A 27,939-nucleotide genomic window follows, 5' to 3' on the forward strand; every position below is an offset into this window, starting at 1 on the left:
ACGTTGTGGTCTTAAATTTAACAGACTATTAGAGCTCATTTGCTTTATTTCCACCCAGCATGGGTAGATGGTTAATGGCTAGTCTGCTAACAGAGGGGGAAAAACAGAACTTGCACTGACGAATCACCATCCATCCATTTCTAAATCACTTCATGGTTCAAGGTCACCAGAGCAGCAGAGTCAATTCCAGCATGCAGTGGGTCAGGGAGCACCACAGCTCACCAGTCTATCACAGAACAGCATTTACTTTCCAGTTCACCTAACCTGCATGACTTTGGATTGTAAGAGTAAACCAGAGCATCTCTACGAAAGCCATACAAAACTGGAGGAAACAAACTCCATACAGACGAAAAGGCTTCAGCAGATTTGTATCAGACTGGAACCCAGAACTCAGAATCAAGCGCTGATACTGCAGCCTCTCACAAATCAGTGAGATATTTCCAAGCAAAAATTACTGGCAACTTGGGAAAATACCTCTTCAGGTTTGATGTGCAGTGTTCACGTGCTTTTTCACTCTCCAAAGTATCTTTAGATTGTAAAGTTTACTGAAGTAAAAATACAGACAAATGCAGTAAAGCAGTAAAATGCACCCAAATATAAAATAAATTAAAAGTTGCTGAAAACCTGCTAGTTTAAAATTGCTGTTGCGTAAGTTAAATTAGTAATAAATCAATAATATTGTGATCTCAGTTCTGCAAAACTACTAGCACTAGTTTGTGATCGTATTTGACTACAAGGAGAGGATACATAGCACGTTGCTAAAATCAGAAATATTAAATAAAGAATCAGATAAAACAATATGTAATAATATTGTCGTTTTAATAACATTATTGTAATGTAGTGTGAGTTTAGGCAGAAACAAAATGTTACATGGAGAGCTGTTTGGGCTGGTTACAGAGGAAGCAACCGGAAATGCTGGTGACACGAGCATTTTAGGAGAGCAAACCATCTTAGCTCATACTGGCCGTTCTGTTCATCTGCTTTAGTATGACTGTTAATCAACAAACTGCTAATGAGCCAGTGCCTGTGAGCTACTTAAAAAAAGCAGCTGATGCTAGTCATCCAATACCAGCCCCCCTTAAATCCTCCTCTGCTTGAATATAAGGTGATGCTCCTGTCTTGTTAAATTTTATGTAGTGCAGGCAGCACTTGAAGCATAAAGACATCACCACAAGTTGAAAAGTATATAAAAGGATTTGAAGTTGACGGATAAGCAAATTGCATTTGGATACTGTGGTTGAGCTATGTTTGGCTGTACTGCACATTTGAGTTTTCTGCTATGTTAAATACTACGAAGGCAGATGTAACATTTCTGAACTTACATGAGGTCTTATCGCCTAAAAACAACCTGTACATTTTACAGTGATGGAAGATGAAGAAAGATGAAGAAAAAGCATCCACTGAGGATAATAACAGGATGGAGCGAGGATGAGGACGGAAAGTGAGTTTTCAGCAACCAGAGGCTACAGATTCAAGCCTTTTAACTTCACCGTGAAGGAGAGTGTGCACGTGCCTGTGTGTGTGTGTGAGTGTGTGTGTGAGTTTGAGGCAGTGATCCAGAACTGTGACTCCAGCCAGGTGTGAAAATGGTTGGAGTCCATTGGTTTGCAGGAAACACACAAACACACATACCCTCCCCTCTATGACCTAGTGAAAAACTGTGCAAGCACGCACCCACGCACGCACACACAGTCCACCTGCTGCTCCATATGCCTCACTGACTTTACCTGTAGGTCCTGCTATTTAAAGAGGAAGTCTGTAAGGGAAACACAAGCACACACACACACACACACACACACACACACACACACAATGTCCCTTTGAGGAGCAAGTCATTTCAGTCTGTAAAAACACCTCATCTGTCAGCTGATCAGCGCATTAAAATTAGTAGTTTATTAGAATAGTGGTTTATGAATCAATACTACTCTCAGCTGATATGATAACCTTGGGTGGAGCACTAACTTTGTCTTTTTATCTAAAGCAAAAGGTCAAAATATGTGTTTGATGACAAAACATGCTGGGTTTTTTCTTATGTTTTACAGTGTTTACAGAAGTTTGAGGACAACACTGAGGCAAATACCTTGTACAGTACTCTTTGTGCCTTAGGTGAGTATTAAAGCAGCTTACTGATTCCTCCCTTGCTCGCTGGACTAGATTGAGAAGAGCCTGGTGACACCAGATTTTATGAAAACACTTTCGGACGACATCATTATACATAAATTCTTGTAATAATAATATGTGGTTATGCCTGCATATGTGAAGTAATCCATGCTGATTATTTTTATAGAGTTTATTTATTATAATTTGTTTTTAATTCTCACAAACTAACTAATACTGTGCAGTTAAAGTTAGCTATAAGCAAAGTTATGGCAGCTACATATATCAGCTAAATTCTATATTCTGCTTATTGATTTAACATTTAAATTGTTGGAAACAAACAGGATGAGTGCAATATACTTCATGTATATGTATATTCGTATGTTCCCCATGAATTTAAAAACTAATGGTTTTGATAACTGACAAACATGTTGCACGTGTGTTAGAATGTACAAAAGCAAACCTCATGGGGCATTTTTAATTGCTGCATAACTGATTTTGTGATGTTACTGACCATGATTCAGGAATATTGTCATATTTGGAAAATATTTGGGAATTCATATGATTTAGGAATTCGAGGACTACAGCTTTTTTTGTAGACCTCAGGCTGCCCAAGTCTCCTGAAACCCATTCTAGTGAGTGGTCGTATTACAGGTGAACTGTTAATTTTACTGTGTCTGAAAATTGCATGATTCTTCTTATGATGATTTTCTTTTTTCTGCTGTATTGCACATTTTTTTGCTTTTTTATGACTATTTTTTCAAGCAGTCTGTTAGCAGAGTTTGTCTTTTGACAGTTTCAACATAAACTGTCTTCATGTCATTGGATGTATTGTTTGAGTCTTCTGTTAAAAAGGAAACTGAATCCCTAAGTTAGTGGCCATGCTAAAAAAGTGCCTCAGAGAGTGGAAAACAGGATAAGAGAATGAAAAGATATTTGGTACAGAAAAAGAAGATGGCTTTTATATGATTTTTACAGCAACACACGCATACCTACACAAAAGCTGCAGAGGTGCAGAGAGCATCACTTAGAGGCCCCTTAGCTGTCACAGCTTTATCCTCCATTACACATAAACACACACACACACACACACACACACACACACACACACACACAAAGAAGGAGAGTGGAAGAGAGAGAGAGAGTTTTGTTAGTGAAAGAGCAGTTAACCTTTCAAACCACTATAAGAACACTAAGATATACACACACACACACATACACACACACACACACACACACACAGAAATGCTTCTTTCAGTTGCACTCATTCACGTACATTCTCGTTCTCGCACACGCCGCACTGAGAGAAGCTATTAAAGAAATGTGCTTGAAGCCCTGCAGTGACTGAGCATAAACCAGTCGAGTTCTTCACACCAGCTCACTGACAGTTCGTCTCTTCCTGCTTCGCCGGGGGACCAGGCAGGGGGAGAAAATCACTCCAGCAGCTTAAAGGCACACTCCGCTTAACTGTTTTTGCTCCTCTGATATGTTTTTTCCTCCGCAATAGCAAAAAATAAATAAATAAATAAAATAAAAAAATATGAGAGAGAGAGACAGACAGACTAAAGAGGAAATTGAATGCAATGATGCTTAAGGGTTGTCACAGGTTAGAGAGTTTTGTTGTAGTCAGAGATGCTGGATGTTAGTTTTATTATAACAAAACTGTAGATTCTGAAGACATTAATCTAACAATCCTTTTGTGGGTTACAAGCTTCAGCTGAATATCTAATCCAATAGACCAACAGTGTCGTTTCACAATGTGGAAGTCCTAAAAGTCTCAAGTTTTATTCATCTTTTTTTATTAAGTAAAAGTATAATTCACATACTGTTTCACATCAACTTACCGAGTGTTTGTCCTGCCAGCACCCTGCCGTTCTCCCCAATCACAGCTCCCCTGGCATGCCTCTCACTGGCGTACTGGACAAAGGCATAGCCCTTGTGCACAGAACAGCCGAGCACACGGCCATACTTGGAAAAGATGCTCTCAACATCAGACTTCTTGACCACCGCTGTATTCAGGTTGCCAATAAACACCCGTGAATTGATGGACTTTGGGTCTGTCTTGTTGGTCACATTACTGGTCTGTACCTTCAGTGACATCCTGGAGAGAATGGCGATGGAGGTAAGTGCCAAATGGATGGATTGGAAGGCAGCAATGTAGACAGACAAGTATCTGGAGAGAGAGAAGATACATTTTCAGTTTCAGTGACAGATAATAGAGGACAGCTGCAGGAGTCTCACTGACAGACATTTAAGAATTATTCTCATAACTGAGCAAAGAGGTAAATGCTGATTTCTTTACCAAAATTCTTCCCTTTCAACACACTAAATTCAGGGTAGACTGATGTCCCATCAAAAACACAGACAACAGCTGTTTATTTTCTGAATTCTTCCCAAGTTTTTTCCCTCTCCTCCCACTTCTTTTCTGCTTCATTAGTCATAAAAATTGGGCCTTTAATTTGAGACTGAAAGCAAATTAGTTTTCTTTGTTGAATAAACAGGCACTCGATCATTATTCATACAGATTTAAAGACATTGGTGCACATGATGTGACTCATTACAAGGATTTGAAAGGTTATTTTCTAAAATTCAAAGTTCTTTTTTGCAAAAATTCATCTATATGTATAAACATTTCTTCTTTGATGAAGCTTGTTTTTATTTCGGGATCAGATGATCCTAAACCATTTGTTAGTTATGCTTCTTTAGGCTCAAACCACTTTCTATAATCCACTCAGTCTTCTTCTTCTTCTTCTTCTTCTATAGATTAATTAATTAAAGAGAATAAATACAACAAATACTGAAAGAACAGCCGATCAGCAATAACTGCAGTAACTAAGCTCTTCTCATTCCTCTAATAAAGTCTTTCACAAAACCGAGACTAAAATTGTATTTACTTATAATTATATGTGTACTAATTACTAACCACTTCCATAAGTGAAAAGGAAAGAACAGCTACAGTCTAATCTGAATATCTAGAAAAACAATGATAACAAGCAACAATGTTGATCTGATCCAATAAGTTATGGTGGCCCAAAATGCAGCTGTTTTATCACGAGACAACCAAAATCGATGACAGAGCAGAATTTGAAAACTAATATAACAAGCATCACGTAGCAATCGCCACCCTCTCCACAAAGTGATCTCCTCCTTTTATCTGTGTTAATAACAGCTGGATAAATGAGTAAAATCAAAGATGGGAAAAAATCATAAATAAGGAAAGTAAAAAACATTTAAAACATAAAAGAAGATTAAAAGGGTCAAAGAAAAAACACTATCAATCAGTAACAGAAGAAGAACGAGGAAAAACAAACAGTGGACAGTGAAGCATCAAAACAAAGAAGGGGAGAGAAGAGAAATGCTGATGGCAAAAATAAAAGTACCAGCAGCTCCCAGTGTTATCCCTTAGCCTCCTAACGCACCTGTGTTTTGAAAATCCTAGTGGATTTTCAGAAAAGCTGATCTTGAGGCAAAGGCCATGGGATTTGAACTAGATGCAGCTGAGGTATCAAATTAAATTCTTTTTTTCAATTTATTGAGTTCACAGGATTTTCAGGAAATTTGACTTCTGACCTTAAACTTGGGTTCAAGGCCACAGGGATTCACCTATGGTATCTGTTTGAAAGTCTTATGTCACCTTGTTCTCGACTTATCACATTTACAAACTTGGGGGTGCATGCCCCCCGCCCGTCCAAATACTGCACATGCACGGAAGGATGTGAAACCAAACAAACTTAATCAAAAGTTTAGGGACACTTTAATATTTCTTTAGAGTCAAAGTACTGATACTTCTACTGTCCTCCACACCCAAGATTGCTTTGCAAACAGGAACTGCTGATATTTGATTCATACCAGTTAAAAGTTTCCAAAACCAGTGTTAGAGTTTAAGCCCTAAACAAAGCCCTAAGTGAGGAGATCTCAGGTAACTTATCCACCATTGAAGAACTTTTAACTACTTCTATCACAAACCGCTGTAAAGCTCCAGGAGATCATTGCTCACTTGAAATTTGATTCATCAGGGCTTCATTGTACTTGACATTCAGATATAAACTTGGCATTTACAAAAAGCCAAGGGAATCATGCAAATGAGTGAGTGATTTATGTAAACTACTGATAGCAGAGTAGTGGGAGTGAAAACTGACAGATGAGTCAGCAGACAGGAGATGGAAAAATGTAACTTGTTGTTCTGTCAACAATGACATGAAACAGAAGAACTTTGGTACACAGAAAACAGCGCTAAGTATAATAGACAAAGGAGCTCAAAGAATTCTGTGGGGGCTGGAAATCGTGCAAAACACCGAAACAATACAAATATTCAAAGCTTTGTCAGACTCATCAATTATCAAGGTTAGAAAAAACTGCTCAGATCCTGATTTTAAAACTTTTGAGTTATCTTAGACCTTCTGTATGGACACTGGAACACTGGTTAGAACAATGACCCCTCACCCACTGCATATTGTATAATACACAAAGAGGCACAAGTGATAAAAAAAGGTAATTCTGATAAATATGTATCTTTCCTCTCTATCAATAGAAATATCCAGCAATGAGTTAGAGTTCTAGGAAGCAAGATTTTTTTTATGATTCAGCACTGTTGAGTGTGAGTTTTAGTTTCAGACCTGCAACTCGAGAAAAGTTAAAAGGTTAAAAAGTCAAGTAAAACCAACTTCCTTTGTGTACATGTGCGCGTGTGTGTGCATTGATGATCTCTCGTCCTTTCTCCACTGACCTTCCCAGTGACAGAGCTGTCTTAAAACTGATTGGTGAAACGCTAATAAATCAAATTGAGCTTGGCCTTGAGGACCTGTGTGTGTTTATGGCAGTGTGTGCATGTGTGTGTGTATGTGTGTTTGTTTGTCTTAGAGGTCCACAATTAGTGGACAACAGAATAGTGTTGATCCAGCACATCCAGTGTGTTTATGTGTATGGGTGTGTGTGGGGGGTGGTAAATGCATTAAGGAGAATGAATGACGACTTTGGTAAATGTAAACAGGTTTTGACCTGTTTTGAATTGCGCATACATAACAAGGTTAAGGTCCTAACAATATAAAGCACCTAGAGGCAACTGTTGTTGTCAATTGATGCGATATAAATAAAGCCAAATTGCACTGAACTGAATTGAAGTGAAGGTTGGGATTTTATTTATTTATTTTGTTTGCCATTAATATAGCATTACTGCACTCTACTGCAGGAACTTATAAACATCCCACAGATGTAAATTATTACAAAAAAATTTAGGCACTAGAAATATGTTTATAGTCCTATCCATCCCACAATACCATTAGCAAGGCATTTAACTGGTAATAAGGTCATACCACAGCATGAAAGCATACAAACAACATAATTATAGTCACACAGCATATTTTCAGCAAAAGGAAGATGAAAAACCCTCTAAAAAATAATTGATTGACAGTGTATGTAGATACTGATATAGCCTAAAATTCCTGAAATAGCTTTCTGGTACATAACAAGTGTTCCTGTGCTGGTACACATCTTATTAGCATAAAAGGTTATACAAAAAGTACACAATGCACTATGAAGAGGCTCTCACTGCACTTGGATGAGGGTCATAGGATCAACATTATCAAACATTAAACAACAAAATGCAAACACATTATAAGTCTCTGCTTGTCCTCAAGTTCATTAAGCAAATTAGCATCCTCTGTTTGAGTTTTTTGGATCAATGACACGTGCATCCAATGAATCTGAGAACTGACTCTAATTTTAATATCAATAATAGCTTTTAAGCTAAAATGAGCTTCAAGGCATAGTTGTTATTTTTTTTAAACAGTTTGGATCACAACCTTAATTATTGCAGTGATTCTGAAAACAAAGTTCTTTTAAGATCACGTCTGAAGATAACATGTCAGGGATGCATCTTTGCCCCTCAGCCGTAAAAGTCAGTCGACCTCAAGGTCAAAGCAAGTTTTCTGAAAATCTTGTGACCAGAGCAATCAACTTCAAAGCTCAGCACATCTGTGTTGAGCTAAGTTGTATAACATTTTTAATGGCAGAGGCGCAGTATTATGAACTGTAATAAAAATAAGAGAAATATTTGAATACAGATTTAGATTCTCAAAAATGAATATTTTACATTTTTTAAGGATGTCACAGTGTTGCCAGTTCCTGTGCCTCTGCAAACTAAAGTCTTCAAAAGAGCGTCATACTTGCTATCAAAAAGACAAATAAACCTTAGACCAAAATAATACAAGTGTTTCAATGATGTGTCAATGATGTCAATGACGTTTTAGCACACACATACACATACTGCACATCCATTTAAAAATATATGTACAAAAAAAGCAATGTGTTAATTTGAATTTTTATTTGTCATTAATATTTGGAATTTTTACTCTTTTCATCTTGTAGAAATAAGACATTATTTCCCTGAAAACTCATGTCAAGGTTTGACCTCGTGCCCAAAACCTCAAGAAAAAACAAGCATCCAGGTAGGTGCTCTAAAGCAAACGACACAGACTCTGCAAGATTAAGCTGACCTTGTGCCAAGTCCAGTGCAGATCAATGAAGTCAAATCACCCCACAGTAATATGAAATGGACTTACTCCCTGCTCTGTGTGTGCAGGATTAACATGCAGATAAGCTCCCTAGGTTCAACGATGCGCATTCATTAAAATGTCCACCTTCTGAGTCTTGCAAGAGAAAAGCCCAGCTTTACACTAAAATTAGCTTTATTTCCTGAGTGTTTAATTATACCAAAGTTGGACATGTGCACGCACATAACTGTAAAAAAATTTAAAAAATAAAAATCACACAGGATGTTTCTCTCAGTGATCCCATGTGTGCAGGATTAGCAATTAAAGCTAACACCATACGGTAATTGGCTGTGATTATAATGATGGAACAAATGCAATCTCCAGGCACTGTTGGAAATATCATAATTAGGATTTTAGCGTGCGTGCGCACACACACACACACACACAATTTGCATGCATCAAAATCTTGATGCTGATATCAATTATTATTTTTTTACCATTAAGCATATTTCTGACACAACTGGAAATTTATGGGAATGGATGAGAAAAAAAATCAACTGCAAATAAAACATAACAAGGCAAATGTCTGAGACAAGCTGACAAGTTAAATACTGTTGAAAGATTAGGTTTTTAAGGCAGTCACCCTTGGGCCTCAGTGATACACAGTATGATCCATGGTGTGATTTTATATATTTCTCCACGGCCATCCTACATTATGTAAATTCCTGTTTGCTGATCTTGGCTTCGTTCAGTGTACCCATGTTTAATTCATGTTACTTTTGTAGATACAGTGCTGTGAAAAAGTATTTTCCCCATACTGATTTCCTTTTTTTTGCATATTTATCACATTTACACTTACATCAAACAAATTTGAATATTAGATAAAGTATACACAAAATGTACTTTTTAAATAAGGATTTAATTTTTTAATAAGCCCTATGTGAAAAAGCCCATAGAATAAATTCTAATAACTACTTGTGCCACCCAGTAAGAACTGCACTCAAGTATTTATTTGATAATTGACTCTTTCATACTGCTGGGGAGGGATTTTGGTCCAGTCCTCTTTGGATCCATGTATTCTCTTCTGCTTATCCTTATCGGGGTCACAAGAGGGCTGATATCTATCCCAGCTACCCCGAGACATGGAGTCCACTCTGGACAGGTCATCAGCCTGACACATGTCTAACACAGAGAGACATTTGCACTTACATTCACACCTATGGGTAATTTAGAATCACTGATTAACTTAACCCCATTAACTGCATGTCTATGGACTGTGGGAGGAAGCCAGAGAGCCCACGCAAACACCGGGAGAACATCCAAACAGAAAAGCCCCGGCCTGGTGGTGGAGTCAAACTTAGGACCTTCTTGCTGTGAGGCAAATGTGACACGAGCTTAGTAAAAAATGTTCTTTTTGTTCTGCAGTTGTTTTTTTTACCTTGGAATCCTCCCATGGATGCCAGTCTCTTTCTTGTTGTTGAATCATAAAAACTGACTTTAACTTTTGACGAATGAGGCCTACACTTCTTTAGATGCAATTTTAAAATCAATCTAAATGATCACCAGTTCATTATGTTGTGTTTCAAAATCCTTGCCTTACAAATATTGATCATGTGAAGCGCCCGAAAAAGGGAAGAGATGTGCTTTCAGGAAGATCTGTCAGAGAAGTGTGTTTGAATTGAAAGAAATTGTGACTCGGAAGGGAGACCACAATGTGAATTATATCATAAAAAGTTGAATTTCAGTCTGGAAGATGACGGGTGATTCTGCCCCCAGTGAGGAAAGGTCATTTCACCACCAGGGGAGGCAGCAGGGAGAAACACTTCATAATGATAAATAGATGAGACAGCAGCACATTTGGGATTAGAGTTACTTCGACAAACTGTGCTCACAACCCAAGGTGGTAATGCTGTGATAGAAAGAATCACTATGGGCTTACAGTCAATACTCTCACAGTCAGTCCCATGGCTCAAGCTCAGATACGTTCACAAACATTATTGACCTTTAAAACTATAAAGATGGCTTCTGCATCTCCAGAGCTTTGCATTATAGAGAAAACAGGTCTCTCTTTCTCTATAAAAGAGAGAGACTTGTCACGATGGTTATGAAAAAAAAAGTACTGAAAAACAAGCAAAAAGGATTGTTATTTCCTTATTTAGCAACTTCTATTTGGTGATATAGCTTTGTCCAAACAGTTCCCAAGAGATCACTTTACACCTTTCCAAGTAAATTTCAAGAATAGAAGAAGAGAGCCTGAGGCATTGAGGCCCCCATACAGTAGAATAAGACATCATAATGACAGACATGACATGATTCAGATATAGCATAAAAAAGAGGAGGTTGCAAAGGGGCTTTTGGGTTTGAAGCAACTATGGGCAGTTTAAAGCAGTTTGCAGAGCGGCCCTCGAGAAGATCTGCCAATCAGTTGTTTGGAAGAACATCAGTTTAGCCATCAGCTCATCTGGGCTTTGGAGTTGCCAGGCTTGCAGATTAGCTTAGCTCTCCTCCTTTTAAAGGATACATTTAACAAAAGATTATATGAGTACAAATATGTATAGAATAATGTATACAGAAAACGAATCGTGTACGACTTTTGCGTTGCAAGAAGTTGCAATTACCATCAAACTCTTGATGATGCCACTGGCTGATACAGTAGGAGGTACTAAACCTAAGACTGTTACAATTTTGTCTCAGTTATCAAACTAATATTAACCTTAAAACCTAAGAGTAAATCACAGATAGCAGCATAAAACAGAAGAAAGGGAAGAAATAGGATAATGAAATCAGTGAGAATAAGTATTAATTCAATTCAATTCAATTCAATTTTATTTATATAGCGCCAAATCACAACAAATGTCGCCTCAAGGCGCTTCATAGATACAGAGAAAAGCCCAACAATCATATGACCCCCTATGAGCAAGCACTTTGGCGACAGTGGGAAGGAAAAACTCCCTTTTAACAGAAAGAAACCTCCGGCAGAACCCGGCTCAGGGAGGGGTGGCCATCTGCTGCGACCGGTTGGGGTGAGAGAATTGCACAGGAAGTGATAGATTATTTGACCAAAGTGTAATCTGTTTTTGACAACCATGCACAACAATACTGCAAGTAACTTAAATACAATTCACATTGCCCATTTCAGTATCGCTCCTGCTCTCATCTGTCTTCAGTAGTTACCCATCCGTGTAATGACTCCAGGATATAATGCTATAATGCCATACTGTAGGGAAAGGCCCTCGGGCAGAGTTTAAGATAAAGGGTGACCAGCATATTTGCAGTTAATGCCTCACAGCTGTTGAGCTCATTTCTGGGTAACCGAAGATTGCAAACTCAAGACATTTAAATCACCTCTAATCACATTAGTCCTATTTTTTTTAAGTTTCTGTTTAGTAGCTAACCACCTATACAGTTGGTGGGTGTAAGATTGCACACATGAGTCTGCTGCATGAGCTGCTTATGTCGGTATGACAGATTCTATGCTAATTTCTGAGACAGTAGTTAAACATATATACAGTGCATCCCACCAAGCAGCATGGTACAGATTTAGACAGTTAATGATTATCAAACAGCAGTGGGAAGACTTGAGGTGGAGCTGTATTCAACTCATTGGGTATGTATGAAAGAAGGAGCTGAACTTTTTGAACTGCCAAGGACAGTGTCTTAACCCTTTTTAGTGAATACAGCTAATTTGTGCATTTGTTGCTCTGTGCGTGTGAGTGTGTGAGAGAAAGAGGAAGAGAGAAAGGGAAAGGAAACATGGGTGTTTGTCAGAGATAACAAGACAAAACTGGACTAATGTGGTAAAATGAAGAATCCCCCTACACACACACACACACACACACACACACACACACACAGGGTGATACACTGTCATGGTGTGTATGAGATGTGCCCATTAAATAACAGGAAAAGGTTTATTTAAGTCGAACCAGTGTTTGGCTCATTATTTATTAGCCACAACCCATGTTGAATATGTTGAACATTTGACCTTCAAGCAGAGGCTGGCAATTATTTTCTTACCTTGCGCTCTCTTGGACGCATATATTTTTGGACTTGAATGGATGATGTGTTCCACAGGTATAAGGAATATTTCCATCACTCTCTCCCTCTCGTTCTCTCTCTAGCATATATACATATATCACACACACACACACACACACACAAATATAAACAAGAGTATTTGTGATGCATATACAGAACCACGCGTTAAACTTTGACACAAAAAACAACCTTGGTAGCTAGTTAAAATTCCTTCATTGGAGATGTTTCTTTCCCTACCCAGTCCATTCTTAAAGCCCAAGACCTTATGACACAAGTACCCATGCAGCCCCAAATGTACACAGAATTGTTGCTTGAGGTAACAGCTGTGGCTGGATGTGAGGATAAACTCAGATCCTTGAAAGGCACAGAGACATAAAGGCACAGGGTTTTTGGCTTGATGTATAACTGAAGAGTCAAGCTGCACCCCCGAGCGAGGCTAGAGGCTGGGCTAAAACACACACTTGCACATACACACCAGTTCACACTTCACACATAAATCTGCATGGAATTAAGACTGGAAATTCACAAACAATCATAAAAATTACATGTCAAGAGCCTAACTCAAAGAAATGCAAATAGCTTATTAAAAATGACAATAAAACAAAAACTCACATCTTTGTACTTGATACATGTTTAATCTGACCTGGTTTATTTTGAACTTGGCCATTACAGCTAAATGCCTAGCCCTAGCTTACCTTAACCTAATTTGACCCAAGTGTAATTTTAACCCTAAAAACAGCCTTTACAAGTCTTTTTGAAGGAAGAACTGGCCAAACGTCACACACACACACACACACACACACACACACGGTTAAAATGTAACATCTCTCTTCATAGATAGCTCACGTTCTAATTTGGAATCACCATGGAGTCTTAAATGAAAACAAAGTTAAATTCTCATAACTTTTTACCAAATGCTGTAAGTTAAGCTCAAGTTTTCAGTTTGAGAAGTGAAGGATAAAAACAACACTTTTTATTTAAGCTAATGCCATCCATCTCCACCTCTACCCTTTTGCCTTTTTCTTGGTCTCTTTCTTTAGCCCTGTTTGTTTGTCATTCCTTCTCCTAACGTCACCTTTTCCCCATTGTTTTACCAACAGATCAGCACAGAGCCATGTGACTGAGGCCACTTCAAGTCCCAGCAGCCTACAAGCTGCATTCATGTATAATCACTGAGATTTGGTGAACTGTGCAGAGAAATGTGGCTTTTGAGTCCAGAGCAAGAAAGGAAAACAGGGAGAGCCCATTTATCTGTTACTATAGAAACAGTATCTCGTTAGACTATAACCTAAGGATGATAAATATACTATGAATATGAAGTCCATTCAAGATTCATTACACTTCACTGCAGTCAGAATCTTAAACGTTTACAGCAGTCATCCAAAAACCACATACAAGTCGAGTTGATCACAACAACCCATTTCTGGCCTCTGACTCTTCCAGTGAGGGTATAGTGAAGTTCATATCACAAACCATTTTGTTGAAGTTAGAGAAAGAATGCAGCCGCCCACCTGATGCTTTTCTTCAAAACTTTTCGTGGTGCAATAAAAGTGCCACTGTTGCCTTTTCTACTCTTACTGGAAGAAGACAGTATCTACCCACTGCTTGTCAAACATTGTCAGGAAAAGTGAACATAAAAAAAAAAAATATATAGTACACAATTAAAGAATTGAATGCAATGCATGAATTAATGTTTGAAAGCATGTATAGCAGAGGTGGACAACTGCAGGCTTCAAGGGCCGGTGTCCTGCAGGTTTTAGCTAGCACCCTGGGTTAACACACCTGAATCAAATGATTAGTTCATTACCAGGTGTCTGGAGAACTTCAAGACATGTTGAGGAGGTAATTTAGCCATTTAAATCACATGTGTTGGATCAAGGACTCATCTAAGCCCTACAGGGCACCGGTCCTTGAGCCCTGGAGTTGCCCACCCCTGTTGTATAGCATAAATTGGGGGTATTGGGTGAGGTTTAGTGAATGGATGCATATAGCATTTGGCTGTGCTACACATTTCTTTAAAGGCAAGTTAAAGGAATTATATGCTGATGAGTTGAAGAAGGCTACTTTAGCTTGCAAAGAAAAGCGTCTGGACTTCTTTAACCCTTTAAGACCTACCATAGAACCAAGTCCGCCAGAGCTTATATTATATTTTTACATGCTGTAGAGCCATTTTTGGGAGCATTTCAAGTTGCTATACATCAATACAACCATTACAGCCTAAATTCTAATAATATGTATGCATTAAGTGCATAGTAATTACATAAATTGCAAAAAAGTGCAATAAACTACAAAAGCATTGAAAATCGTTTTTGTTTTTTTAACATATATTTCTAGTTAGAGAAATTTGAGAGGCTTATCCCTCAAAGCTGTAAATACAAAAAAGTTGCACAAAATAGTTTCCCACCACAGGAAATTTATTTTGAGTGTCTTCATAGTTTTATTTTTGAAATACACCAATTTTTATATAGTGCAGGAAAAACGAAAATAAATATTATAATGCAAATTTGTATAAAAGCAGCATATGCATCAAAATAAACTATTTCCAGCAGTGCAATATGAGTCCTAAGCATCCCAGAAACGACACAGAAAGTCATAAAGTCAAAGATAACTTTTAAAAACACCAGTATAGGCTCATGAGGCCTTGATGGTAAAAAACTACATTTCCGCAAAAATAACGTCACTTCCGGTTTCGGGCAGGTCATGGGATAGTTCGCGCTGACGTCTATTCCAATGTAGGAAGTGTTATGAACAGCTGATCGGATCGGCAAAGCGTTTTTCTGGAATATTATGTTTTTGTTGCTGCAAGCGCTTTTTATGCAGTTTTTGGAAAGCTATATGTGGAAGGAAACCGTGATTTAGGACAAGCTGATGGCATAAGATGTAAGTACAACTCCTCCGGTTTCTATGCAAAAAAAATTATTGCGCTAGCTTACGTGGTTGCAGAGCTACCGGGATTTAAATGTAGTTGCGCAAAACGGAGCGTGCCCGCTCTGACCGGTTTTAAAGGGTTAAGTTACTTTGTGAAACCTGGCCCCACAATGAACTCACCCAAAACTCTGGCTGATTGGGACCCACACCTTGGCTCAGTCGATTAGAGGATCATCAGGGGGTCCTTTTGTCCCTCTGTGGGGGGATACTCCCACTAGGTTTATATCTGGGACTCTCCACCATTTGACCTTAGAACTGAAGAAGCTTCTCAGATGAGAGGTGAAACGTCTTCAAGTAACTTAAAGAAGTCCAGACGCTTTTCTTTGCAAGCTCCTTTGACTACGATGACCTGGATGACTGAGAACCTTCACAGACATGGCTACTTTAGGTTTGTTAATTGGCCACCCAGCTAGTTTAATATAATAAATATGTCATACAAATTATAATTTAATTACCTTAATCTTCAGTATGAATGTGTTAATAACTAAAAAAGTGGCTCAAAAATTAGTTTAAGGGAGGTGCTCATCAGAACTACAAGCTGGGTTAGTATAGCTGTCATGGTTTGCAGGAATTTGACCCAAACAAGAGACTCAAAACAAAAGCTAAAAGAACACAAAAACTAGCCTTTATTAAGGTTGGCTGCAGATAGTACAAAAAAACTCAAACAGGCATGAGACAATGAAGCAGTAACAACCAGTGCAGGCTAACACAACAAGCACACACAACAAATAAACACAAGAGCAGGGCTATATATACATACGGAGACACTGAGGGTAATCAGGGTTAACGAGGATACAAGTGGGAAATGAGGAACAGCTTAATCTAATCAATACAAATGACACAAAGGAAATAAAACTAACAACAAGGCACAGAAGACGGAGGACTATGCAAGTACAACTGGAAATAACTAAATGAAATACCGAACACAGAGATGACAGTTTGACATTAAGAGATAAGAAGGTATAGGTGAGTGAAGAATAAACAAAAACACAAGAAATCAATTATTTACACCACAAAGTGCAAAAGCCTGAACACTAAATCAGAAAGGTATAAACTAAATATCAAAATGAAAAAAGAAAAAAAAAAGATCATGACATTTGTAATTAGCATCAGTTTTTGTTTTTATTTAGAGTCTTTGGGTGATTTCTAAGTTGTTTCATTTCTGTTTAGATTTCATTTTAAAAAAATATTTACTTTCATTTCAGCTTTTATTAGATTTTAAAACCACATAAGGTGTTACAATAAAAACACTTGTCATGTAGTCATCCCTGTCTGAATAATTATACTATTCTAATTGCAGATTGATTTGACCAAAATGACTGAAGAACTTTTACAAAATACATTAACTGTATCCAACTGTTGTGATTCAGCACTAAATGAAAGGCTTGAGAACACGTGGTATAGACTGTAGTTCTTATTGTGAGAATTGCCATCAGTAATACAGTAATACAGTCTGATGATGCACGACTTGTTTGTATATCAACTTTTGATTCAGGACTCGCCAGCGAGTTTTGTGGAGCGAGAGAGCTGCAATGAATAATAGATGTATTTTGGAAAATGAGTGTGATCCTTTAATTTCTTAAAGGAAAATAAACAAAATGGATAATTTAACAATTACCAGAAAACTCTTGTTGCCTTTCCTCCAGTCTTACTCTGCCTTGTTTGGTTTTTGCGACTTTCATAGTAAGGGAAAACACTACTCTAACACCACTCTAAACTCGGTGGCAGGGTACCTTTCATTTCTGGCCTCATTTTGTTGTTTGGTGGTTTGTTTTCTTCAGGCAACAGGGACCACAATAAGCACATTACAGCCTTTCATCATAAAATAATTTCTGGAGTGCTTTGAACATCAGACTGTGATGATGTATGTTTAATATTTTAAAAGCAGCTTCAGGGTTTTGGGCACCATATTTCAATAGTTTCCAAAGTATAGATAGTTCTCATTTTACAGTGTCCAACCAAATTGAACGTCCTAGAAATAAACACCATTACTTGCAAGAGCACGGCATTGTTATTTGCTATTTATCTGATGTTATTTGAAATTTGACATAAAAATTTAGAAAGATTTTCTGGCAAAAAATGTGGTTCATTTGAAGAAGTAAAACACCAGAAAACTGCTATAAATCCCAGTGCTGAGGTCTCACTGAGTAAGCCATTTAATATACCACTAAATACTGGCCACTGGAGCATGTTGTCTTTGTATAGAACAATTTGAGATGTATTAAACACTTAAATTAATATAAAATAAACTCCCCACAATTTTAGAGAAGAAATGGACAGTCCAAGTCCAGTCAGGCCTCGAGCAAAACAATACAACAACCAAGGAAAACAGAACAAGAAAAAAGGTAAGTTCCTTCAGACATACAGTATCACTGCAGTGTAGAGAGACCTATTGCTGAGGCACAATTAACTGTTGCAACAAATAAAGTTACAACAACACTAGCTTCATCAAGTTTACACTAACTACCTGCAAACTCTACTTACCACTGTGTGACCTTTGGCACAATGGCAATTATTTGATGTCCAGCACCCTTTGCAAGAAGATCTATTATTTACTGTCCCATTTTTTTTTTTAATTCTGCAAAACAGTAAATAAGAAAGGCAAGTAAGAAATGAATGAAATAAAAGAATAAAGTTATAGAAGCTGCATGTGTTTGGTAAGTGGCTGAGACAAGGATTCTGACGATATTACAGCTTCTAATGGTGATACTTACATGTTCGACAGCCTACCGTTCACCACTGGCTTCACCACAGATAAGTCCTCAATTCCCACTCAGGGCAACATTAGCTGTCTCCACTGCGTCAACAGGTTGCCTATAAATCATTGCCATGCAGGCCAACAAGGCAGTAATAGAGACAGATAGTCCCTCTTAGACTGCATTAATGAACTGTTGTTCCTGGAACCAGGGAAGCCAATGAACGGATCAATACTGCATTGTTTTCTGCTCTGCAATCACTGCAGACTCAACATCTGTTCACTATGAGCTCAGGTAGGTAATTAATAACAGGGCAACCTACATTTCATTAAATAAAAAATTTATAGATCCTCAAGAATGAATGTATCCGCCTCCATTTTGAGCTGACTAGAGGTGGAATGGCTGTAGTCCAACTTTCCTATTCGGGCTGCATTTATCTGCTCATTTCACTTTTTTCAGTTCCAACATTCATGATGATATTTTTAAAAACGCACAAGTGTACACAAAATTCCAGTTAATTTGTAGCTCAAGCACAAGCTTGAGAATCAGCATATATCACACATTCAAATCAACAATAAATACTGAATGAATTACTGCCTATTTTAGGTCTTTCTAGAGAGCCTTTTACATTTTTTATCACAATGCAGCACATAATTTTCTAAACCAATACAGACCCACACATCAATAATCAAGGTTCTGCTAATTGATTTTTCTGATACCCTGAAGAAGTGAATCAATACCAATAGCTATACTAGTTAAAATGTAAATGACAAAAAGTCAGCAAAAAAAATCCTATTTTTTGTCATCTTTAACTAATCTACCAACTTCATAATTCTTCATAATGTTGTGATTCACCTTTTTTTCTTTTTCATTTCCTGTCATGTCTTCTGTTCCCTCCCTGACTTTCCCTTCTTTCTTCCTTTCCTTCCTTATTATCCCTCCTTTTTCTCTTCTAACATCCCCTAGAGTTCATGTTTCATAGAACCCTCTCCTTCTTCTTCTCTCCCTCTCCCCTCTCCATTTGATTTTCTACTCGTTAAACCTCTGCTCTTTTTACCCACCGATTTTTCCTGTCTCCCCTTTTCATGACTTTTTAATTGCATTTCATTCTCTCTTCCTCCATTTTTCCTTTCCTACTCCCGTATTCTCTTCTTTTCATTCTTTTCTTTCACACTGTCGCAACTCTTCTTCCTTCTGCACCTTCCCTTTCTCCTCCATCCTCATCATTATCCTTCCTCTTCCTCCCTCCCTTGTATCACCTCCCCTCTCTCTCTCACAGCATTTCCTGAATTCCTTGTTCTCCAGATGATGAACGAGTGGTTGTTCCACTCATCCATCTACCGGGCAGCCTCATCTATCTATCTACTGCCTGCCCACACACACACACACACACACACACACACACACACTCACACACTCACACGGCATATATAAAAAACCCCACAAACATGCACACTGGAACACACAACCAACATGAAACCCAGACACAAACTGAAAGTGTCTACAATGAAATGAAGTGTATTTGAATATACTTGGCCCTGCACACAAACATGCAAATACACACACATGTATATATCCTCCAGCAGGATGTGTCAGTACAGCTTCTGATTAAAGAGCCTCTATAGAAAATCAATACCTCTTTCATTACAGCCTTACCTCTCTTTGTCTCTCTCTCTCTCTCTCTTTCTCCACCTTCAGTCCTTTTCTCTCCATCAAGGCTTCCCTGTCTCACCCCTCCAGCTCTTCACTTTGCTTTGTTTCAAAAATGTTTTATTGTAAAAGAATTGGAGTGGAGTACAACAAATTTCTGTTGAGAAATCATAATATACAAACTGCTGTACAATATAGTCAAGTAAATAAAAGCATGAGTTCAGTTGTGCAGTTTTTATTGATTTCATATCAAGTTGTACTTGTACCTCAAGTTCAAAAAGTAGACCTTACTCTTAGGTCGTATAATGAAAAAAAGGGCCCTTTTTCACAGCAGGCCAACAAACCATTTGAAATCACTCCTGATTTAAAGTTGCTCTTCTTTGTCCATCAGAAGAATGAAGGACTAAAAGCATAATAATTCTTCACAACTGAGGCACCAGGAAACGAGACACAACAACATCATCATTTTTCAGTCTGTCTATTGATAAAATTAAATCATCAGACCAATACATAAATACATCCATTGCTCTTCCTGCTTGGTAAACAACCATATCATCAAAGTGCCACACCTCCGGTGCATAATGCAGGGTCTCCCATATAAATTCTAAGCCACCACCATTCTCACAAGCTGAAGAGTGTTTAACATGAAAATCAGTCTAACCATAATGTTTAAGAATTGCAGTGTACTCCTTTTAGAGCCAAATTAAGATGAATTTTTTTTACATTTATCAACTTGGATTAGCAGCTTAGCAACCAGTTTGCCTCCTTTGGTCAACTGTAAGCTTTTTATTGAACCCCTTATCTCTCAGTCCGTGTTACCTTCATAGCTGAATAAAATAACCCTGGTTCTTTTTTTGTAATTCAATTTCTTTTCACTAGACATTGTTGAAGGGAGCACAGGAGTAGAACATATTAACCTGTTATTTCACGTGTAGCTTTGTGGTAGTCGTATAATAAATATTAGTAAAAAATGTAAGCAGTAGTGAATTGATTATGATCAGACATTATTAAAGACATTATTAAATTGCTCTGAAAATGCTTTAGTTTTAAGTCAAGAGTGTGTCTTGTGGCTTTACCATAGTGATGGCCGTTGAGGGTCATGTCAGTGTGTTAACTACTGTGCTTTCATCAAAGTGAGCGGAAATATTTTACATGGCCACAGAAATACACCTGAGTATGCCGAGGTCTGTGTCCTTGATTAATAAAAGTACAGTCATAAATACCTTATAATTTATGTACATATGACTTGTCTAAACTGATTTCTTTCTTGTGTTTTACTTGTTTTTCACCACCTTCACCTTTGCAGTTGTGGATTATGGGATCAACACTTAATTCAGCCCCCTAGAGGAGATTAAAGACTGAGCTGTTAAAATCCTTCCACTCTGGATTTGTCTGGTAAAATAACATGTACTAAAAACCTTGCATCAATTGGGATGGAATTTATGCTGTAGTGACCTGTTTTAACATATTTCCATGACAGAGTGCATTTTTTTTAAGCGTTTCTTCTAAGCACTGACAGAAGACACTACAGCTGAGTGTGGGTTTTGCAGGCTACAGATGCATCACAATCTTCCCATCAAACAAATTAACTGAAAAGTAGGAGTTTTGTGTTTGATTTGCTTCATTAGCACAAATGCAGACTTTGTCGTTATTCATACCGCATCACTCAAAAACAGTAAAATTCTGGGAAGAGTCATGTTATTTTTTGCATTCCCTCACATATAGTGTGTTGTCACTGTCAGTGGACATATTCTGATGCATTAGTATAAGGACATATTTTACAGCAACCTTAAATTCTAATGAGAAACTTTGAAAGCTCTGATTATAATTCCTGCTCAATCACACTACATTTACACATGATCAACATACACCCATGCATACATGCGTGATTACCACACAGGGATACTTTGGATTTAACATAGCCTACTCACCTAGACTCACCAAAACACACTCATTCTTAAAAACAAATGCTCCATTGCTACTTGATTTCAACCGAATCCCTCACAAACACACTCATACTGAAGGCTGAGTGCTTTCTGTCTTGAAACATGGATCAGTGCCGGTCTAAGTCAATTGTCATTGGCAGCTGATTCCTTTCTGTCTCTCCTAACCAAGTCATTTGCAGTCCACTCCAATCAAAACAAACTGAGATGGACTTGCAATGCTGGGCTCATCAGCTGCTTCTGACCTGACATCAGCCCATGCGCGGCACACATCTCAATTATTTTCTAATTTTAGCTTGTTTTTCATCTGGAATACTGAGGCCCGAGGTATAGGCAGGATTTAGGATGTATTTGGGATTCTTGAGAATAAGCTTATGTTACATCCTGTGAGGTAATGCTCAGATCAGGATCTATCCTGATTTGGGGTTATGATACTTATAGGAGAAATATAAATCCCCCAAAAGATGGGCCCCATAAATAGAAGACATGCTTTGTTATTTTTATATTAATATAATTCTTAGACATTTTTTAAAATCACCTTGATTTAAGATATTTCTCATCAAAATATGTTAAAATTAAAGATATTCTATATCTCTAGTTTGTATATTTTTGATGTCTTCATGATTAAAGTACCCAACAAAATATCAAACATAAAAAGCCATTAAAAAAAAAAAAATGTTTAGCAGTCATATTTATAATAATAACAATGATGGAAAACATTTTTCCAGTGTAATATTAATAACAAAAATGACTACTTATACTATTTTGCTGCAAATCATACACAGATATTTGGTATTCAGCTAAAAAACAATAATACAATGTTTCACCCAGGAAAAGTGCAGAAATGTGAGGACATCCAGACAGAATGCAGAAGGATGCTGGAGACTGTGAGCATACATGAAAGGATAAAGACAGCATGCTGTAATCTGGTCCAATGTGTCTTTTTGGAGTGGAAGAACTGACCTGGTTTCTCTCAGCCTCAATACAAAGTTGAAATAAGTCCCCAAAATCATGATAAATGATAAATAAATAAATAAATAATAAACTTATTTTTGATAGAAACAGTTGACCAATGCCATTTAAGCTAGCTTCTTTAGTGCTCAAAAGAAAACCTAAATCCATAGACACAATCACCACCTTGTGTCCATTACATGCACATTACATCAACACCAAATTGAACCCCAAAAAAGTAAAACAACTTTCATAATGACTAACCTAACTCTTCTTTGGCATGTTGGGAAAAATCACAGAAGAGTAACCAAGATGAAAACGTGTGGTGAAGCTAAGCTGAGTATAAGATTCCTTTTATTTATTTATTTATTTATGTATTTATTTATTTTTATTGTTAATAGAAATTTTAGAGTGTGGCCTGTGAACCTTTCTCTGCTTATGAAGTAGGACATGCAAGGAATAGGTTGAGAAGCACTTGTCTAAATCAGACATTCATCTTTTTTATTGGTATGGTACAAGGCACATGTTCATGTCTGACTGCAGTGATAGCTCTGATTTTGTCTTAAAATAACCAAAAAATATATATAATTCCTTATTCTCTAAAGTACTCAATCTATTTCATTAGCTAACCTTGGTGATGTTAGAATACAGTGTGTTGCTTGCTGGGGAACTGCTGGTGGAGGTTGGTTGATGAGAGAGCCAAACGTGATAAAAACCGTGAATATTAGAGCCCCTGTAGAAAACTGAACCACATCTGAGTTTCTCTCTGATATTTATTATAACCATAAACCATACTCACTCAGAGGAACCACTGATTTATTTCTAAAAATGACATCTGATATGAAAGTTCAGTGATGGAATCAGACTATACAAGTTGCTGAATATAAACTCATGAAGTTAATTTGATCATTTTTACTTCTAAAGTTAACAGCAGTCAAAAAAATTAATTTTTTTCTTTTTGCTTATTTAGAGTTAATAAAACTGTCACAGCTATCGATATGAAAAGTGACTTCTGAAACAAATAACAGCAGAACTGAATGATATAAAAATGATGTAAGAGTAAGATTCCATTCTTTTGAGACATTTATTATTTATTGCTTCATTATTATGTAGAACCACGATATGCATTATTTTTCTTAACAAACATGCATAGCTGCACTCTAAACAAACACACATATATATATAGAGAGAGAGAAAGAGAGAGAGAGAGACTGCACAACACACGCTCTTGGCACTCATCATTAAACAGTGTAGTTGGCATATTGCTTATACTGCAGCCTCTTTGTGATCAGTCTCTCACCATCGCAGCCCAAAGCTGAGGCTGGATGTTGCACCAATTAGAACCAAACAAACAAATAACAGGCAAACTCAGCTGACAGGGGGGCTGATGGGAACTCAGTGCTCATTTAATGGCCTTTTGTTTTTTTCCTGGAAATTCTCAGTGTCATCATAAAAGATAAAGGAGATTTCACAGATAATAAATAGAAAACACTCAATCACACTGAGTCATGAGGCAACTTAAGTTCTGTTTAATTTCCAAATTAGATTTATTTATTTTTTTGTTAATTAACAGCCTCGTTGTGTCATGGTGGGAGGCAAAACCTAAACTAAAACCTACACTGGAAAAATCTAGACTATGACAATTTTGACAAAGTTACATGAACATGACCTCAACAGAGTCATGAAATACTTTAACCTGACATGACATGGAGGGAGATAAACAGATGACCTGACAAAGACTGAATGAAAACACACAGACTAAAAACACACAAGAGCTGCTCAACGGAAGTGGAAACACTTGGGGAAACAGCTGACTGGAATGAACATAATGACGCCACATACAACATGGAAACACCCGACTCTTCAAAATAAAACAGGAAACATTGAGAGATGTAGACACTGCAACACAAGCCTGACAATATGGAACAGACATTAAACACAAGGAGAGACACATGAGAATAGATAAGGGAGATGAGAGCATGGGCATAACTAACAATAAAACACAGAGGACAAGACAGACTACATAGAGGAGTAATAGAAGAGTAATAGAAGAAACAAAAACTAGAATGAAATCAACTACATCCTAACTTCTAACAGCAACATGAGAACTCAACATATTTCCAATATAACATAAGAAATCCATCCATCCATCCATCCATCCATTCACTTCCGCTTATCCTTTTCAGGGTCGCGGGGGGCGCTGGAGCCTATCCCAGCTGTCATAAGGCGAGAGGCGGGGTACACCCCGGACAGGTCGCCAGTCTGTCGCAGGGCTAACACACAGGGACAGACAACCATTCACACTCACATTCACTCGCACATTCACACCTAGTGACAATTTGGATTATCCAATTAGCCTATCCCCACAAGCTGCATGTCTTTGGATGGTGGGAGGAAGCCGGAGTACCCGGAGGGAACCCACACAAACACGGGGAGAACATGCAAACTCCACACAGAAAGACCCCGGCCTGATGGTGGAATTGAACTCAGGACCTTCTTGCTGTGCAGCAACAGTGCTAACCACCGTGCCACCGTGCTGCCTGACATAAGAAATCAAAAATACAAAATAAACTCAAAATGCTAGGTCACAGACCCAGCCTGTGACACAGTATTCCTTAACATGGGAAGAGAATAACAATGTAAAAATGTAGGTTACTGTTTCCACTAGGTAGAAGTGGATACTAGGTAGAAATACAGTGGTCCCTTGGTTTTTGCTGGAGTTACATTCTACAAATAACCCGCGATAGGTGAAATCTGCGAAGTAGCCAACTTTATTTTTATACAATTATTATAGACGTTTTAAGGCTGTAAAACCCCTAACTACACACTTTATACACTTTTCTCAGACAGGGATGAACATTTTCACACTTTTCTCTCTTGTTTAAACACCCTCAAAGTTCAAACCTTCGTAGAAAAATAAGTCCAGCATTATTTAATAAAACCAAAGATCAAACCCTGTTTTCAGGTCCAGAACATGGGAATAGAGCAGCTGCCAGAGAATTAACCCTTTAAGACCTACCATAGAACCAAGTCCGCCAGAGATTATCTTTATATTTTTACATGCTGTAGTGCCATTTTTGGGAGCATTTCGAGGGGTTATACATCAATACAACAGTTATAGCCCAAATTTTAATAATATGTATGCATTAAGTCCATAATAACTACATAAATTGCAAAAAAGTGCAATAAACTACAAAAAACTTGAAAATCGTTTTTGGATTTTTTCAAATAAATTTCTAGTTAGAGAAATTTAAGAGGTTTATCCCTCAAAACTCTAAATACAAAAAAGTTGTACAAAATAGTTTCCAACAACAAGAAATGTATTTTGAGTGTCTTCATAGTTTTAATTTTGAGATACACCAATTTTTATGTCCTGCAGGAAAAATGGAAATAAATAATATAATGCAAATTTGCAACAAAAAAAAAAAAAAAAAATGTGCATAAAAATAAACTATTTCCAGCAGTGCAATTTGAGTTCTAAGCATCCCAGAAACTATTCAGAAAAGCATGAAGTCAAACATAATTTTTAAAAACACCAGTATAGGCTTATAAGGCCCCGAAGGTTAAAAAAACATTTTCCGCGAAATTATGTCACTTCCGGTTTCGGGCAGGTAATGGCGGACATGCGATAGTTCGCGCTGACATCTATTCTAACGTAGGAAGTGTTATGAACAGCTGATTGGATCGGCAAAGCGTTTTTCTGGAATATTATGTTTTTGTTGCTGCAAGTGCTTTTCCTGCAGTTTTTGCAAAGCCACATGTGGAAGAAAACCGTGACCTAGGACAAGCTGATGGCATGAGATGTAAGTACAACTCCTCCGGTTTCATATGCAAAAAACATTATTGCGCTAGCTTACAGTTCTATAGGGATTTAAAAATAGTTACGCAAAATGGAGCTTGCCCGCTCCGACCCGCTTTAAAGGGTTAATGAATCAATGGTACGGAAGTAGAAGAAGCAAGAATAATGAGTTGCGTAAAGTTTGACTTATCTGACTGTTTTGTTTCGCTTAATGCGCCTTATAATCCAAAAAATACGGTAACTTCTACCCTCCTATAGCATGTCCAGAAGTCCAACATTTTGTGCGATGGCAAGCATCTTCCTCTGCCTTTTGGGTGCTACTACAGTTGCCTTTGATGGTGCAAAATGTTTCGTCGACATTGTTGTGTTTTGTTGAGGAGAAAACTTACAAACATACAGTACAGCACTTCAGAGTCACACTGCTAGCGATTGAAGATTTATGTAAATTTGACAATCTGAACGCATTCTGTACTGTACAGGAGACACGGCACGGAGGAGATTGATTGACAGTGGTTTACAGCTGATCAGAATGCAGAACCCAATGTGCTGTGTAAAAAAGAAAAAAAAAAGCATGCGAAATTGCACACAAAAATAATCCACCACTGTAACTCCTTAGTTGGTCTATTTCTAAACTTTTGTTTCTACCTAATACATTGGAGGAAAATAAAATTTAGTTTAGTTTAGTTTTTGTGCATGTTTTTTTTTCCAAGTTACAGTTTCCTGCAGTGCCAGAGGAACTTTTTCCTGTGTTGCAGGAAACTGTACCGTGTGCTTCCTCTCCACTGGCGCAGAAAAACTTACTTTAAATGAAATCAACAATCCACCACAAATGTGTATTTTTTCTTTTAAATGTGTCACCACTTCTTTCTGCCCATGTCCTCTCTTTATCTTTCCCTCTACAATCCGCTGATTGTCTGTATGCTTCTCTCCATCTTTCTCCCTGCAGGAAACAGGAAGAAGAAAAACACTACGATAGTAAGATACAACAACTGCGGCTCCTGCCACTGGCTATAAATTGGCATTCCAGTTGATTGGCACTGCAGGCGGTTAACACTGCAGCAGATACAGGATGTTAATGGGAACCACAGCCCGGGGATAAAATCACAGTCTTGACTCTGTGTGTGTGTGTGTGTGTGTGTGTGTGTGTGTGTGTGTGTGTGTGTGTGTAATTGATGGGCACTTTTAGCATTTCTGTGCAATACTTGTATTTTTCATGCAGACATTTCAAAATCATTAAAATGGACATCTCAGTGTTGTTGCATTTTTATCTATATTACCACAGGCTACAATTGTACCGTGTGTGTCTGACTGATTAATTCTTGAAAAAAAAAATCTGTCAAGCCCAG

General features: G+C 37.7%; 1 protein-coding gene across 4 annotated transcripts in view; it reads right to left on the bottom strand.

The window, feature by feature from the left end:
• Positions 1-27,939, bottom strand: part of raly (RALY heterogeneous nuclear ribonucleoprotein) — a 144,766-nt gene that overhangs the window by 65,055 nt on the left and 51,772 nt on the right. For 3 of the 4 annotated variants that reach the window (XM_085160465.1, XM_085160464.1, XM_085160463.1), the window contains exon 2: positions 3,942-4,270. In XM_085160465.1, the coding sequence (XP_085016591.1) occupies positions 3,942-4,197 (256 nt within the window). In that variant the 5' untranslated portion in view covers positions 4,198-4,270. Of the gene's footprint in view, positions 1-3,941; positions 4,271-12,605; positions 14,914-27,939 lie in introns of those variants that run through there. The other variant, XM_085160466.1, reaches the window with a different exon arrangement.

Source organism: Neolamprologus multifasciatus, chromosome 5, assembly GCF_963576455.1.
Source record: "Neolamprologus multifasciatus chromosome 5, fNeoMul1.2, whole genome shotgun sequence".
NCBI lineage: Eukaryota > Metazoa > Chordata > Actinopteri > Cichliformes > Cichlidae > Neolamprologus > Neolamprologus multifasciatus.